The 13,184-nt window shown below is 37.6% G+C and overlaps 1 protein-coding gene across 1 annotated transcript; it reads left to right on the forward strand.

Moving 5' to 3' along the window:
• The first annotated feature begins 1,174 nt into the window (after positions 1–1,174).
• Positions 1,175–10,907, forward strand: LOC149813288 (uncharacterized). Its single transcript, XM_089992241.1, has 9 exons — positions 1,175–1,715; positions 1,928–2,326; positions 2,789–2,826; positions 2,927–3,053; positions 6,078–8,360; positions 8,475–8,627; positions 9,976–10,068; positions 10,187–10,332; positions 10,481–10,907. The coding sequence occupies exons 1-9, from the start codon at positions 1,638–1,640 to the stop codon at positions 10,722–10,724; spliced, it is 3,561 nt and encodes a 1,186-aa protein (XP_089848367.1). The 5' UTR covers positions 1,175–1,637; the 3' UTR covers positions 10,725–10,907.
• Positions 10,908–13,184: the final 2,277 nt, after the last annotated feature.

Raw genomic sequence — 13,184 nt, forward strand, 5'->3', positions numbered from 1 at the left:
TTGCTCATGTTTTTTACTGTAATCAGACTCCCTCGAGAAGCGCATGCTATTGTAATTTGACTAAACATTACCATACTATGTGAACTCCAATGTCATCACACTGCTGAGAAATTAATGGTCAAACACAAAAGCCAACTGCACCCATCAATTCACTTTGAAACAAAAAATTAAAAAACAAAAGAAAGAAAGAAAAAGATACTAAGTTACATTGCTTGCACGTTGGTGTTTCTCTTTTACAAGGACTGGCTACTTGTGCACACTGTCATGCAACTTGGCTGGCTGGCCTCATGATGTGGACCATCCGAATGTGAGAATCCAATGGTTTCAGATTGAACCACTTTCTGCCTGGGATATGCTTGTACTTGATGAAAATGTGGCTCTTGTGATAAATCCATACATACCAATTACCTAGATCAAGTTGATTGATTCATCCAAGTCATGTGAGCTCCCTCCTCATGCAACCATTCCCCTTCATTGCACTGTGACAAGTATTTGGTATCCAAGTAATAAAAGCACTTACCATGCTAACTTCATGATTGAGGTTGAGGTGAGCTACCTTTTATCTTCGAAGAAAGAAATGTACCATATTAGCTTTTGACCATATTGGTTTTTTGTGAGCGGTGGGAAACAATAACTCGACCAATAATAGGGTGCGGTCAATAACTACCCCTACAATCTGTGGAGCATCTGTTTTTTCTTTTCTTTTTTAAATAACAAAATTCAATTCAAAAAGTCAAAACATGCATTGGGTTACAAAAAAACAATAAATTGTAGCGAAGGAAAAAATAATTGAGCTAGAAATCTCTGTGCTCTTTGAAAAATCAAATCTTTTAAAAAAAAATGAACTTGGCTTTGACAGAGTAAATCACATGTCACCGTGACACACTGCACGTTGGAGGTGTTGCACTATTCAACGCTCCACCTATACTATTTTTATGCTTCTATTTTTTTTCAACTTTTTCTCTGTTACGGAGTAAAATCCAAGCAGCCACTTGGGTTCTGCTCTTGTTTTTTTTCTCATTTTCTTTTTTTCTTATTCATTCTAGATTTCACAAAAGGGATTGCACCCCCCACCCCACCACACACACACACCATCTTTTTTTTTTTCTTTTGTCTTTATTCCTTGCTACTGTTATTATTATTATTGTTATTATTGGTATTGGTTTTACATCTCATTTATTTTGGCCAGAGAGAACAGACTGGCTGGTTGCTGCAGAGAGAGCACGCTGTTCCCTTCTGTTTCCTTTTTAACTCTTAAGATTTCAAATTCTATCGGATGCATTGGTTCAGCTCTTGTTCCCCTGAGAAGAGTCTTTCCGGCGAGCTCTGCTGGGGAGCCACTCGCCGGCCGGTGGCCGGATTCTGAGTGATCTTTTGATCAAACAGAGACTCCCCACCACAGATCAAATTGTTGGGATTGTGAAGGGAATTGTATTTGGTAATTCTCTCCTGGACGGTGTGGAGGAGTCTGCGTCGTTTTAGTGAAGGCTCCGAGAAGATGGCAATTGGAGAATGGAGGAATTCGCGATTCCGGCCGGCGGTACCGAGAGAGGAGATCGAGATCATCGTGATTTTCCGGCGGATTAGATGATTGAGGCTGCCGGAGGAGGAGGTCTGAATTCGAGAGTGAGGGAAAGATGTTCAAGGGAGCCAAGTGGAGGAGTGACAAGAACAAGATCAAGGCTGTGTTCAGAGTGCAGTTTCATGCAACTCAGGTAACTTTCAAGGGAGATCATAGCAATCAGATTTCGAAATTTTTGTTTTCTGTTGGTTTGTTTTCGTTGAACCAAACTCAGAATTTCCCTCATTGAATTCTTAGTGCGTTGATCAAGCCGTATCTGCTCGAGTTAAGGACAAATCACACGATTTCTTTACAATGCAGATGAACTAATTCCGTGGATTTTTTTTTGTGTGTTAACGAATACAGGTACCTCAAACTGGATGGGATAGTTTGTTGGTAGCTCTCGTTCCTTCAGAAACAGGGAAGCCTTCGGCGAAAACAGAGAAGGCTCAGGTTCTCGATGGGACCTGTCAGTGGGAGAATCCGGTCTGTGAGACCGTAAAATTGACGCAAGAGGCGAAAACCGGGAAATTCGAGGCGAAAGTTTATCGATTTATCGTGTCGAATGTAAGCAACCAAGCTTCCTGCCACCATTTTCTTCTGTTTCAGGATTTTTGTTCTGATGGGTTCTCTGTATTTCACCAGGGGTCGACAAAAGGTGGGCTTCTAGGACAAGCGACTGTTGATCTTGCTGAGTATGCAGATGCCATAAAACCCTGTTCTGTCTCTCTCCCACTTGGAACTTCTAACTCCACAATTATTCATGTAAGTAATTCTAACCAAAAGCCTAGAACAAGAAACTTAAAAGAAATCCTCACGTTGAGACACTGATCAACTTGGATGAAAGTGTGAGCCAATGTGGAATCCAATGCCACATTCTCTCAATGGACTTTGTAGAACCGTTCCTTAAATTCTTTAAAAGAACTTGTCCAAATTCCTCTAAGTGCCTCTTCAGATGGATGAATTTTTCTACTCTAGCACAGTCCCACCTCAGTATAGAATGCCCTTCTTTGGAATGTTAAATTTGAACATAAGAAGAATCTTCTGATCCTGTTTCTTGCATTTATTCCAAACAGTTCCTTCACAAGTCAGTTTCAAGACATCCGTTCTACAGATCAATGAATGAATGCATTGGCTATGCTGAAATGTGTATCAAGCACTTGAAATTAACTTGTTTTCTTCGATTATGTTATCTGTAATCTTTTCCTTGTGTGATACTGCATGCAGGTCACAATTCAGAGACTGCATGCTGATGGCGACATCAGGTACTGCACTTGATCAATACACATGTTCATATTTCTCCATTTCAGATTTTCGCAGTCAGATCTGAGTATTGGGTTCTGTTTTTTTGAAATGCCACTCTAGAGAAGATGAGAAAAGAAGTGCAGACACGAGAAGCCCACGTAGCAAGAGCCTCAGGAGCCACATTAGCGATTTTGACACAGATGGAAGTTATAAAACTTCATGCAGCACCAACAGCTATGCTAGTAAAGTAAGTTTTCATCATCTTCAACTAGTTTTCATTTTCCCCCTTTTCTATTTCCATAGTTTCAATGTGGCTGAGAAAAGATATTTTTGATTAGCTAATAAACTCATACAGTAAAAAGATTGCAAATCAGCACATAAGATGCAAGCCCAAGAGATACCCTTGGGTTGTTTCTGACCACAAACTGATGAAGGCTCTGTCTGCCATCAGAGATCACACTTCAATTTCTCCAATAGCCATTCGTATAATGTTGGTTTATCATACACTAGTTAGCAAATTTTTTTCATGCCCATCATTAGGACAATGAACTCTGAGAAAGCTGACAAAGGATAGGCAACTTATCATAAACCCATATTCGAGCTCCTTTTTTCGCAGCCATCGCATAACTTGGCTGATCTTGGTGGTTATTCACCTAAGTGGGACCGGAGAAGATATGCCTTTTAATAAAACTCCAGCTCCCCATTAAACTTGTTCTTTATGAACCTTGTTCCAAATAAAGAAGAAATTAAAAGTCATATCTGGTTTCTTTCATGTCTGACTAGATTGCTTCAGAACCTCTTTATGTTAGTTCCAACATTAAGCATCAATCTAATCAAAGACAGGTTGGAGAATGCACATACAAGTTATATAGTTGGAAATTGCAACCACGCAGATGTTCCCACTGTCCATTGTAATTCCATTGGCTATTTCGATAGTTCCTCAGGTTCATGTCTCTACCAAGAATACTTTCCAACAAATATCACCACTACTACCTTATTTTCACAAAAATGGCTTTGAAGGTACTGTGCGCTCTTCAAAATTCAGAAAAAATGGAATATCTAGCTGGCCCTGTATTTTAGCCTTCTAGAATATGGATACGGTTTTATGCTTACTAATAATAGAACTTTAAAACACATTGAACCAAAGCTATCCCATTCCAAACAACATTAATTTTGTGGAGTCACAGGGCATTTCATGAAGGCTATTTCCTTCCACCTTCAGATAGGATTGGACACAAAAAGCTCTCCATTGAAAATTTTCTCTGGTCTTAAGCCTACAAGTCGAGTTTGAAGATTCTTGAATCATCCCAAAACTTAACCAAAAAAAAGGAATAGATGGATTCTTCTTACTTGTCCCTTCTACAACAGTATGTCAGGTATGGTGAATCCATGATATTGTGTTAATCCCTAAACAAACACCATATCTATAGATTCAGTAGAGATATCCCCTCCTTGTGTTATTCCGATGAACTGAAACTCTCTTGAAATTTTAGTTTATGATTGTTTCTCTGAGTTGTTTCAAAGATATCAGTACTAAATAAAAAAATTTCTTGATGTCATTTGGGATTCATCTGCTGTCCCAATAAACATTTAACTGTTGACTATCAGGTGCAAAAGATTCAAGGGCATTTTATAATTTTCTTCTATCCATGGAAAGTAGGGCCATGCAATTATGTCATAGGAGGATCTATGTTTACAGCCAAAACATATCCATTCATCAAAAAAGAGTCTGAGTAGCTTTTATTTAATCAGACCGACAAGCTTGTGGCCCTGGATCTACTACATTCATGATTTTATGCATAGAAATTATTATACCCAAGAACATAAGGAATTTACTTACATAGAAAGTAGTACCCCATGAAAAATATCATAAAAGTAGAATATGTGAAGATAAACATGATTTGGATATAATAAAACAACCTAGTCGAGCAAGCTTTCCTTCGCTCATGTTAATACTCCATACATATCTTAAGTCGTCTGAAAGACATAGAAGCCTAGTTTGTCCAGACTCCAGAGGGTTGAGGGGTAGGGATAGAAAATATCATCTCTGATCCAGTACAAATCCAATCTGATCCCTTTCTATTTCTTAGTTTTCAGGTTTTTCTTTTTCGCCCCCTCCCACCTTTTTGGCGTTCTAGGGTCTAAGTGATGTGCATGGTACATCAGTTTTGTTCTTGGGCTCAAGGATTTCTATTGCCAGATAAGATATAGATCTGAATAGAATTTTATTTTCCTCTGGATCATAGTTTACATCTAATCCTTCAGCTTTTAATCTGATTCAGTTTTCTTTGATACGTGTGAAAAACTCATTGCCAGATCTTATCATGTAGCTGATTTGATACAGAATGGTCTTACCATATTTGACTAAGTAGTGAATTAGATACCCAATCCAATACCTAAATGCTACCTGACCTGGGCGCTGGCTGCTTGCACATTTGATTTTTCATTAGAATTTTATACTTTCAATTTATAATTAATGCATTTATTTTGTGTTTCTAGGTGCACCGATCACTTTTGAATACATAGCCTAAATCTTATGTTAATTTTCAAAACAAAAGTATAATGTCATAGTGAATTGCCAATAGTTCATCTCCAAATTACCATTGCTTTTAATGCTTCTCTAATACCATGTAAATAACTGTAGTAATATAAGATGATTTCCAAGTCTTAGACATATGCATCTTAGTGCCTAGAAACAATCAATGAACAGATACCCTATCTTAGTAAGAAGTAGAAGAAAGGGAACCCAAAAAGGATTTATGTTATATAAATGACATTAAATAAACTAGATCAAATCCATTAGTGGGTTCTTATTCTTCACAGTCAAGAATTAAGTGAGCAAGAAAAGCAAGAAAGAGAAAAAGGAGCTTGCTGAAATATTAGAAGAATCAAACTAAATTATCAAACAAATAGAACAATTCATGCATGATAAGTTGTTCAGAAGGTCGGACCATGTTTTGTGGATGTAGACACACACACATATTCAGGGCTATGAGCTAACTAAAACTTGTCATTGTGAATTATATTAAGATGGAGGATGGAGAGGAAAAAGTTTCTCACACGTAAAAGGCTGAAAAGAACCATATAAAAAGTGTAAAGTAATGTAGCTGATTAAGTACTGAGCTGTCATGGAACTTCAACATAAGAGCTCTGTAAACCAGATTTAAATGCCAATCAAGAACTTGTTACCGTCATACTGCAATTATGTACTACTTTATTATGGATATTATTATGCACAAGCTGACGTACACATCTTCTAACCTTTTTCCAGGATGTCTCAGCAGGCAATGGGACAGTGCAGTTCAGTCCATCTATCATAAATACTGTACCTCGCACTGCTGAATGTGATGACAATCTCAAAGGATTCAGAAGTTCTGATGTTATCTCAGCATCATCAAGTTCAGATGGCAGCTTAGGAAATGATTTCCCTCATGAATACAAATTCAAAAATAACATCCATAAGGATGCAATAAGCTTTCTATCACCTCTTAGCAGCACTGCGAAATCCCCACAACTCTTGGCCAATGGGCGCAATGCCATGTCAGATTATAGAGAATGTGAAGATTCTACCACAGAATGGTCTCTCAGTTGGACTCCAAACGAAAGCAGATTTAACTCAAAAAACACTTCTAAGGCGATCACTCTGAATGAGAAGTTGCAGGCTGCAGAAATTGAAGTTGAAAAACTCAAAAACGAAATTGCTTATATGGGAAGGCAAGCAGACCTGTCAGATCTTGAAGTCCAGACACTGCGAAAACAAATTGTAAAGGAAACCAGAAAGGTGCAGGAATTTTCAAAGGAACTATGCAGCTTAAAAGAAGAGAGAGATGCACTTAAACAGGAATGTGAACAACTCGAGGCTTCAAGGATCAACAATGACATCGATGTTATGAAAAACTCATATTATGACAGCAATGATGCCATCCACATTCTAGAAGAAGTTAAACAAGAACTGAGTTATGAGAAAGGACTAAATGCCAACCTCCACCTGCAACTACATAAGACTCAAGAGGTGAACTCTGAACTGATTCTTGCTATTCAGGATTTAGAGGAGATGTTAGAACAGAAAGAAAGGGAAATATCTCATGTCTCCTCCAGTTCAAGATGCAGCATGCCAGTAACAGATGAAAGCTGCCAAGAACTACTGAAAACAGCAGACAATTTACAGAAACATCAAGTTCAAATTTACCAAGACCCAAAGAACACTAAGCATGAAGAAGGAGATCAGCAGCAACTCGCATTGGAAGTATTAATTAAGAAGCATGACGATGCAGATAATGCATCTTCACTTGAGCAAAAGGTTGTAGAACTACAAAACGAATTGGATGAATGCAAAAAGGATCGTGATAACATAGAGATGCAAATGGAACAACTTGCTCTTGATTATGAGATTCTGAAGCAGGAAAATCATGACATGGCTTTTAAGCTTGATCAGAGTCAGATACAAGTGCAACTAAAAATGCAATATGAAGCCTCAGTGTCCTTAGCAGTCATTAACGACCTGGAAGCCCATGTTGATAACCTGGAGAAAGAACTTGCCAAGCAGGAAGAAGCATTTGAAACTGAACTGGCAGTACTAACTCATGCCAAAGTAGAGCAGGAACAGAGAGCAATAAAAGCAGAAGAGATGTTGAGGAAGACAAGGCAAAGCAATGTTGACATAGCTGAACAGCTCCAAGAAGAATTTAGAATGCTCTCCATGCAAATGTCTGCAACTTTTGATGCAAATGAGAAACTGGCTATGCAAGCTATGACAAAAGCTAGTAACCTGCACATCCAAAAGAGCCATCTAGAGGAGTTGATAAGGAAATCTACTGAAGAGCTCCAACTGGTCAAAGATCAATATGAGGACCGACTTGCGGAGCTTTCAGCCCAGCTGGATTCAAAAACAAGAATCACAAATCAACTACTATCAGAAGTTGAATATTTATCCAAGGACCTTAAGGCTCAGAAGGAAGTTGCAGAAGTTACCAACACTCTCTCAGCTGAAATACTTTCACTTAGAGCAGATATACAAATGCTCACAGTTGAAAGAAATGGTCTTCTGAAGAAAGTAGAAGGAAAAGAAAAGATTCTACTTGAGCTGGAAGAAATGAAAACCAGAATGCATGAAAAAGATCTTATGTTCCAAACAGAAGATGCCGAAAGAAAAGCCCTTGAGAGGCAAGTTCTTTTGGCAAGGGAGGAAGCTGGAAAATCACTGGAAGAATTACATGACATGAGGCACTTGTTGGTTGAAAAGGAGGCGTTGATCAGTATGCTACAATCAGAGATAAAGGCAATAACAGCACAATATAATGAACTTAAAAAATCCTGGTCTGAGGATGAATTTGAGAAAGAGAATCTAAGGAAACAGGTATTTCAACTAAAAAGTGACTTGAAGAAGAAGGAAGATGCAATCGCAGTCATTGAAAAGAAAGTCAAGGATAACAATTCAAGAGTCACAACACTTGAATCAAATGCAAAGGCAAACCCAAGGAACAATAAGTCCAGCAATGGCCAACAATGCATCAAGGAGGTCACCAAGCTGCAAGAAAAAATCAAGCTTCTTGAGGTAAGCGGTGTTCCATACATTGTGAAAATACAATTTCACATTTCCACATTTAAAGTGGTTAATTTAAACACATATTACTGTGCCCACATTTATGATGGTTCCAATGTTTGACAGGAAGAGGTAAAGATGAAGGAAGCCACACTTGGGAAATCAAGGAATGAATTTGCAGAGAAGGAGAAGGATCTGTACACAAGGATTGGAAAACTACAAAAGACTACAATGAATCTAATACAGAATATTTCAAATTCCTCTGATAGAACAGTACAGGTCAGCAACCATGAAACAATCTGTATGCTTATATCAGATTCATGGATTTACAAAATTTTAGAAATCCTTTGATGTATATTTCCCAGAGTAGTTTTTCCTGCATGGTGTTCAATACTAGATCACCATCAGGATGCATCCTCATAAGTATTGATATACAAATATTTGGATTTCTTCTTCTATATGTTCTTAGAAAAGTTGTGCCTCTTGCATGGTGTACATTGATACACTAATGCTATATCAAATGTGATAAGGCAACATAAAGAGGAGATGCCAACAGAAATATTTCCAGATATTGGAAATAAGTTTGAGTCATGAGAACACTGTCACCCTTTGATCAATTCTAACATACAAGTATTAGCTTCTCCTGTTCATTCGAATGCATAAAACTGAGATTGAATGAGACCCTGTTAACAATTGCTGATGATTTCATAAGCCCCAAATTAAATTTTCAAGAACACATCTGGCAAGTATGTTATTGCAGTATTCTGATATGCTCATCCTCATTTGTATCTTCTCATTCATGGTCTTCTGTCATTTTCCTAATTTATTCTCTATCCTTCTCAATGCTTGTCTGTCCCATGGTTTGTGTGAGAAAAATAATCTGGCCACCAGCTGGAGTGAACTTCAAGTACTTGCTGGCAAAACATTTACAAGCTATGTAACACGGACTCTGCTAACAGGGCACCACATCCACGTCGCACCCGCATCCATGCGGGCGCAACACTTGGACACAGCTTCCTTTGTGTCAAGTGAAGTCAACCACACTGAGGTTCATTTCTGTCCAAAAGTAGATTCAGTTAACCCTAAGTCCAGTTTTTATCTATATATATATATATATATACATACACGTAGTGTTAATTAAAACTGTTAAAAATTATATATATATGTATACTCCCTGCACCCCACACCCAAGTTTTTTTAAAGTGCCACATCACCACATCCGCACCTGTATCTGCACCCACACCTATCTGACATAGTTTACAAGGCAACAACAGTTATCTAGTAAGAAGTTTATAAAAATTGAATGTATTTTTCCACAATCTTCAAGATGGTTTCAAGCATTGACTATCTATCATTATTAACTGTAGCAGAAATTTCTGGATCAGCTAGAATGACATTAACACATTTGGATTTCTCATTCATAATTTGTAATTGAGGACAACTATTTCCCAACTCCATTGAACTCACTCTAGATTATTCTTTATGCCGATATCTCATTGATAAGTTCTGATAGATGACACTATTTTCTAAATTCACGTATAATGAAGATGTATGGGGTCTTTGAGCATCTAAAGGATTCCTTACACACTTTATTATTGTATCATCTTTGTTAACTGCTGCATTTCAGGAAGCTATCTTCAGTAGTCAACACAAAGAGAGCCTTGATATGGACAAGGATATCTCTGTCAATTCTAAAAAAAGGACAGTTGAAAGTTCGAAGGTAAAGGAAATAGTCATGAATTATTACATCCATTTTACAACACAGTAGTATAAAGAACTGACTAGTGACTAGTCTAAAAAACAAAAGTACTGATAGTTTAAATGCTTCCAAGATGCAGGAGTCACAGCCTCAAGATTGCAGGTTCCCAGATAATTCCTGTGATAAAGATGAAATAAGCATCAGCAAAAATTTCTCTGTAACAAAGATGGAGACTCTACCAGGCATGCTTGACCAAGCTGACTATGAACAAGGATCATCTAAAAGGTACAAGATTGATTTAATAACCTTTAAGATGATGCCCATTGCAAATGTAAAAAACTATTGGAAACTTTAGCATGAATATTTCAACTGACAATTTCTGGATACTGAGATCATGTTAGTGAGTATCTAATGGCAAATAATATATATGCAGTATCATTATTAACTCAAGGAATGAGCAGAAAACCTGCTGTCAGTGCACACCTGATCAAGATGACATCACAAAATTGATAGCTGAAATAACACAACTGAAGAAGAAAAACACATCAATGGAGGATGAGCTAAAGGAAATGCAAGGGCGCTATTCTGAGATAAGTCTCAAGTTTGCAGAGGTAGAAGGTGAAAGGCAACAGCTTATAATGACTGTTCGTAATCTTAAAAATGCTAAAAGGACTTAGCCATCTGTATGTGTAAAAGAATTAGTTCATTCATGTGTATGTATGAAAGGAAATGGTATCTGTGTATAGAGGAAGTAGTTGGATTTGCCCACTAGGCTGATCCAGGGCCTGCCAAAAGATAGCTTCTTGTAATGCAAAAGTATATTATATTATCAATTGAAATCAGCTAGTGCATTTTTTTTATTTTCTGAGTAACTAATTAACACTTTGGTTACACATAAAAACTGCAAGGTTATATTTGTTTGGAAAGTGTTAACGATGTTTTGTAGAAAAATTGGGAAAGATGAAAAAATGTGAAGGGACATGACTTCTCAAATATTTAAATGTTTTAATTAAAAAAAATTGAGGTGCCCCTTGTGTACGGGTGAAGGGTAACAACTTTTCTATAACACTAAAGGGAAACAACAACAACAACAACAACAACAACAACTACGCCTTCATCCCAAAACAATTGGGGTCGGCGATATGAACCAAAAAAGAAAATCATTCTGGGTCTTCCACATGAATCCTTCTCCTCCAATCATTTCTATCCAATGCCATGTCCTCGGTGAGGTTCAAAGCATTCATATCCTTTCCTATCACCTCCATCCATGTCTTCCTAGGCCTACCCCGACCTCTTTTAACTAATATATTTTCCCATTTCTCCATCCTTCTAACTGGAGCATCATTAGGCCTTCACCGAATATGTCCAAACCACCGTAAACGATTCTCTCTCATCTTATTTTCAATGGGTGCAACGCCTACCTTCTTACGTATCTCCTCGTTCCGAATCTTATCTTTTATTGTATTTTCACGCATCCATCTCAGCATACGCATCTCAGCTACACTCATCTTTTGAATATGATGTCTCTTGGTAGCCCAACATTCCGTACCATATAGTAAAGTGGGCCTAATAGTCGTCCTATAAAACTTTCCCTTCAACCGCAATGGCATTCTACGATCGCACAACACTCCAGTTGCACTTTTCCATTTCATCCACCCAACCTTTATCCTATGATTTATATCTCCATCAATTTCTCCATACTTTTGAATGATCGATCCCAAATATTTGAAACAAGCATCCACCGATATTTTTTGCTCACCAAGCTTCACTACACTCCCATCACTACTTCGTTGTTTACTAAACCGACATTCTATATATTTTGTCTTACTCTTACTCAACTTAAAACCTCTTGCTTTCAATGTCTGTCTTTATAATTCTAACTTAGCATTAACCCCAGCTCTAGACTCATCAATCAAAACAATATCATCAGCAAATAATATACACCACAACACATTTTCTTGAATTGATCTCGTAAGCTCATCCATCACTATAGCAAATAGGAAAGGGCTTAAAGCAGATCCTTGATGTGACCCAACCGTTATAGGAAAATTGGTTGTCACCCCTCCACAAGTGCAGACATTGGTTACTACTCCTTCATACATATCCTTAATTATACTAATGTACTTGAGAGAAACACCTTTCTTCATCATTGTCCACCAGAGAACGTCCCTAGGTACTCCATCGTATGCCTTCTTCAAATCAATAAAAACCATATGCAAATCTTTGTTCATCTCTCTATTTCTCTCAATAAATTGTCTAAGAAGATGTATAGCTTTCATAGTTGATCTCCCAGGCATAAAACCAAATTGATTCTCCGATATCATGACAATTTTCCTCAACCTAGACTCAATCACCCTCTTCCAAAGTTTCATAGTATGACTCATGAGTTTTATACCACGATAGTTTGTGCAATCTTGTATATCACCCTTATTCTTATATAGAGGCACCAAAGTACTCTTCCTCCACTCATTAGGCATCTTATTTGTCTGCCAAATCTTGTTAAAAAGATTTGTCAATCATTCTAAACCTTTTTCTCCCAAGCATTTCCAAGCCTCGATAGGTATACCATCTGGGCCAACTGCCCTTCTTGATTTCATTTTCTTCAAAGCCTCTGCAATTTCTTTCTTTTGAATCTTGCGCATGAAGTCACAATTCATCTCATGAAAAGGAATGGAGAAGTCTCCAAGATCTTGAGCATGACTTTCATTAAATAGCTTATCAAAATAATCTTTCCATCTCTTCTTAATCTCCTCATCTTTTACTAAAACCCTTTGCGTTTCATCTTTGACTAAAACTCTTTGTGTTTCATCTTTGATACATCTAACCATACCCAGATCCCTCGATTTCCTATCTCTCATCTTTATAAGCCTATAAATATCCTTCTTGCCCTCTTTGGTATCCAACTTGTCATAAACCTCCTTATATACCTTATCCCTCGCGTTCCAAAATACTTTTTTAGCTTCCTTCTTTGCTATCATATATTTCTCCAAATTCTCATTATCACGACTCTTACTTAGATTTATATAACACTCTCTTTTAACTTTAATAGCTAATTTGACATCCTCGTTCCACCACGAAGTATCCTTACCTAGCGGTGCACCGCCTTTAGACTCACCCAATACCTCTTTAGCCACCTT

Source organism: Nuphar pumila, chromosome 16 (assembly GCF_984573655.1).
Source record: "Nuphar pumila chromosome 16, dmNupPumi1.hap1.1, whole genome shotgun sequence".
Classification (NCBI taxonomy): Eukaryota; Viridiplantae; Streptophyta; class Magnoliopsida; order Nymphaeales; family Nymphaeaceae; genus Nuphar; species Nuphar pumila.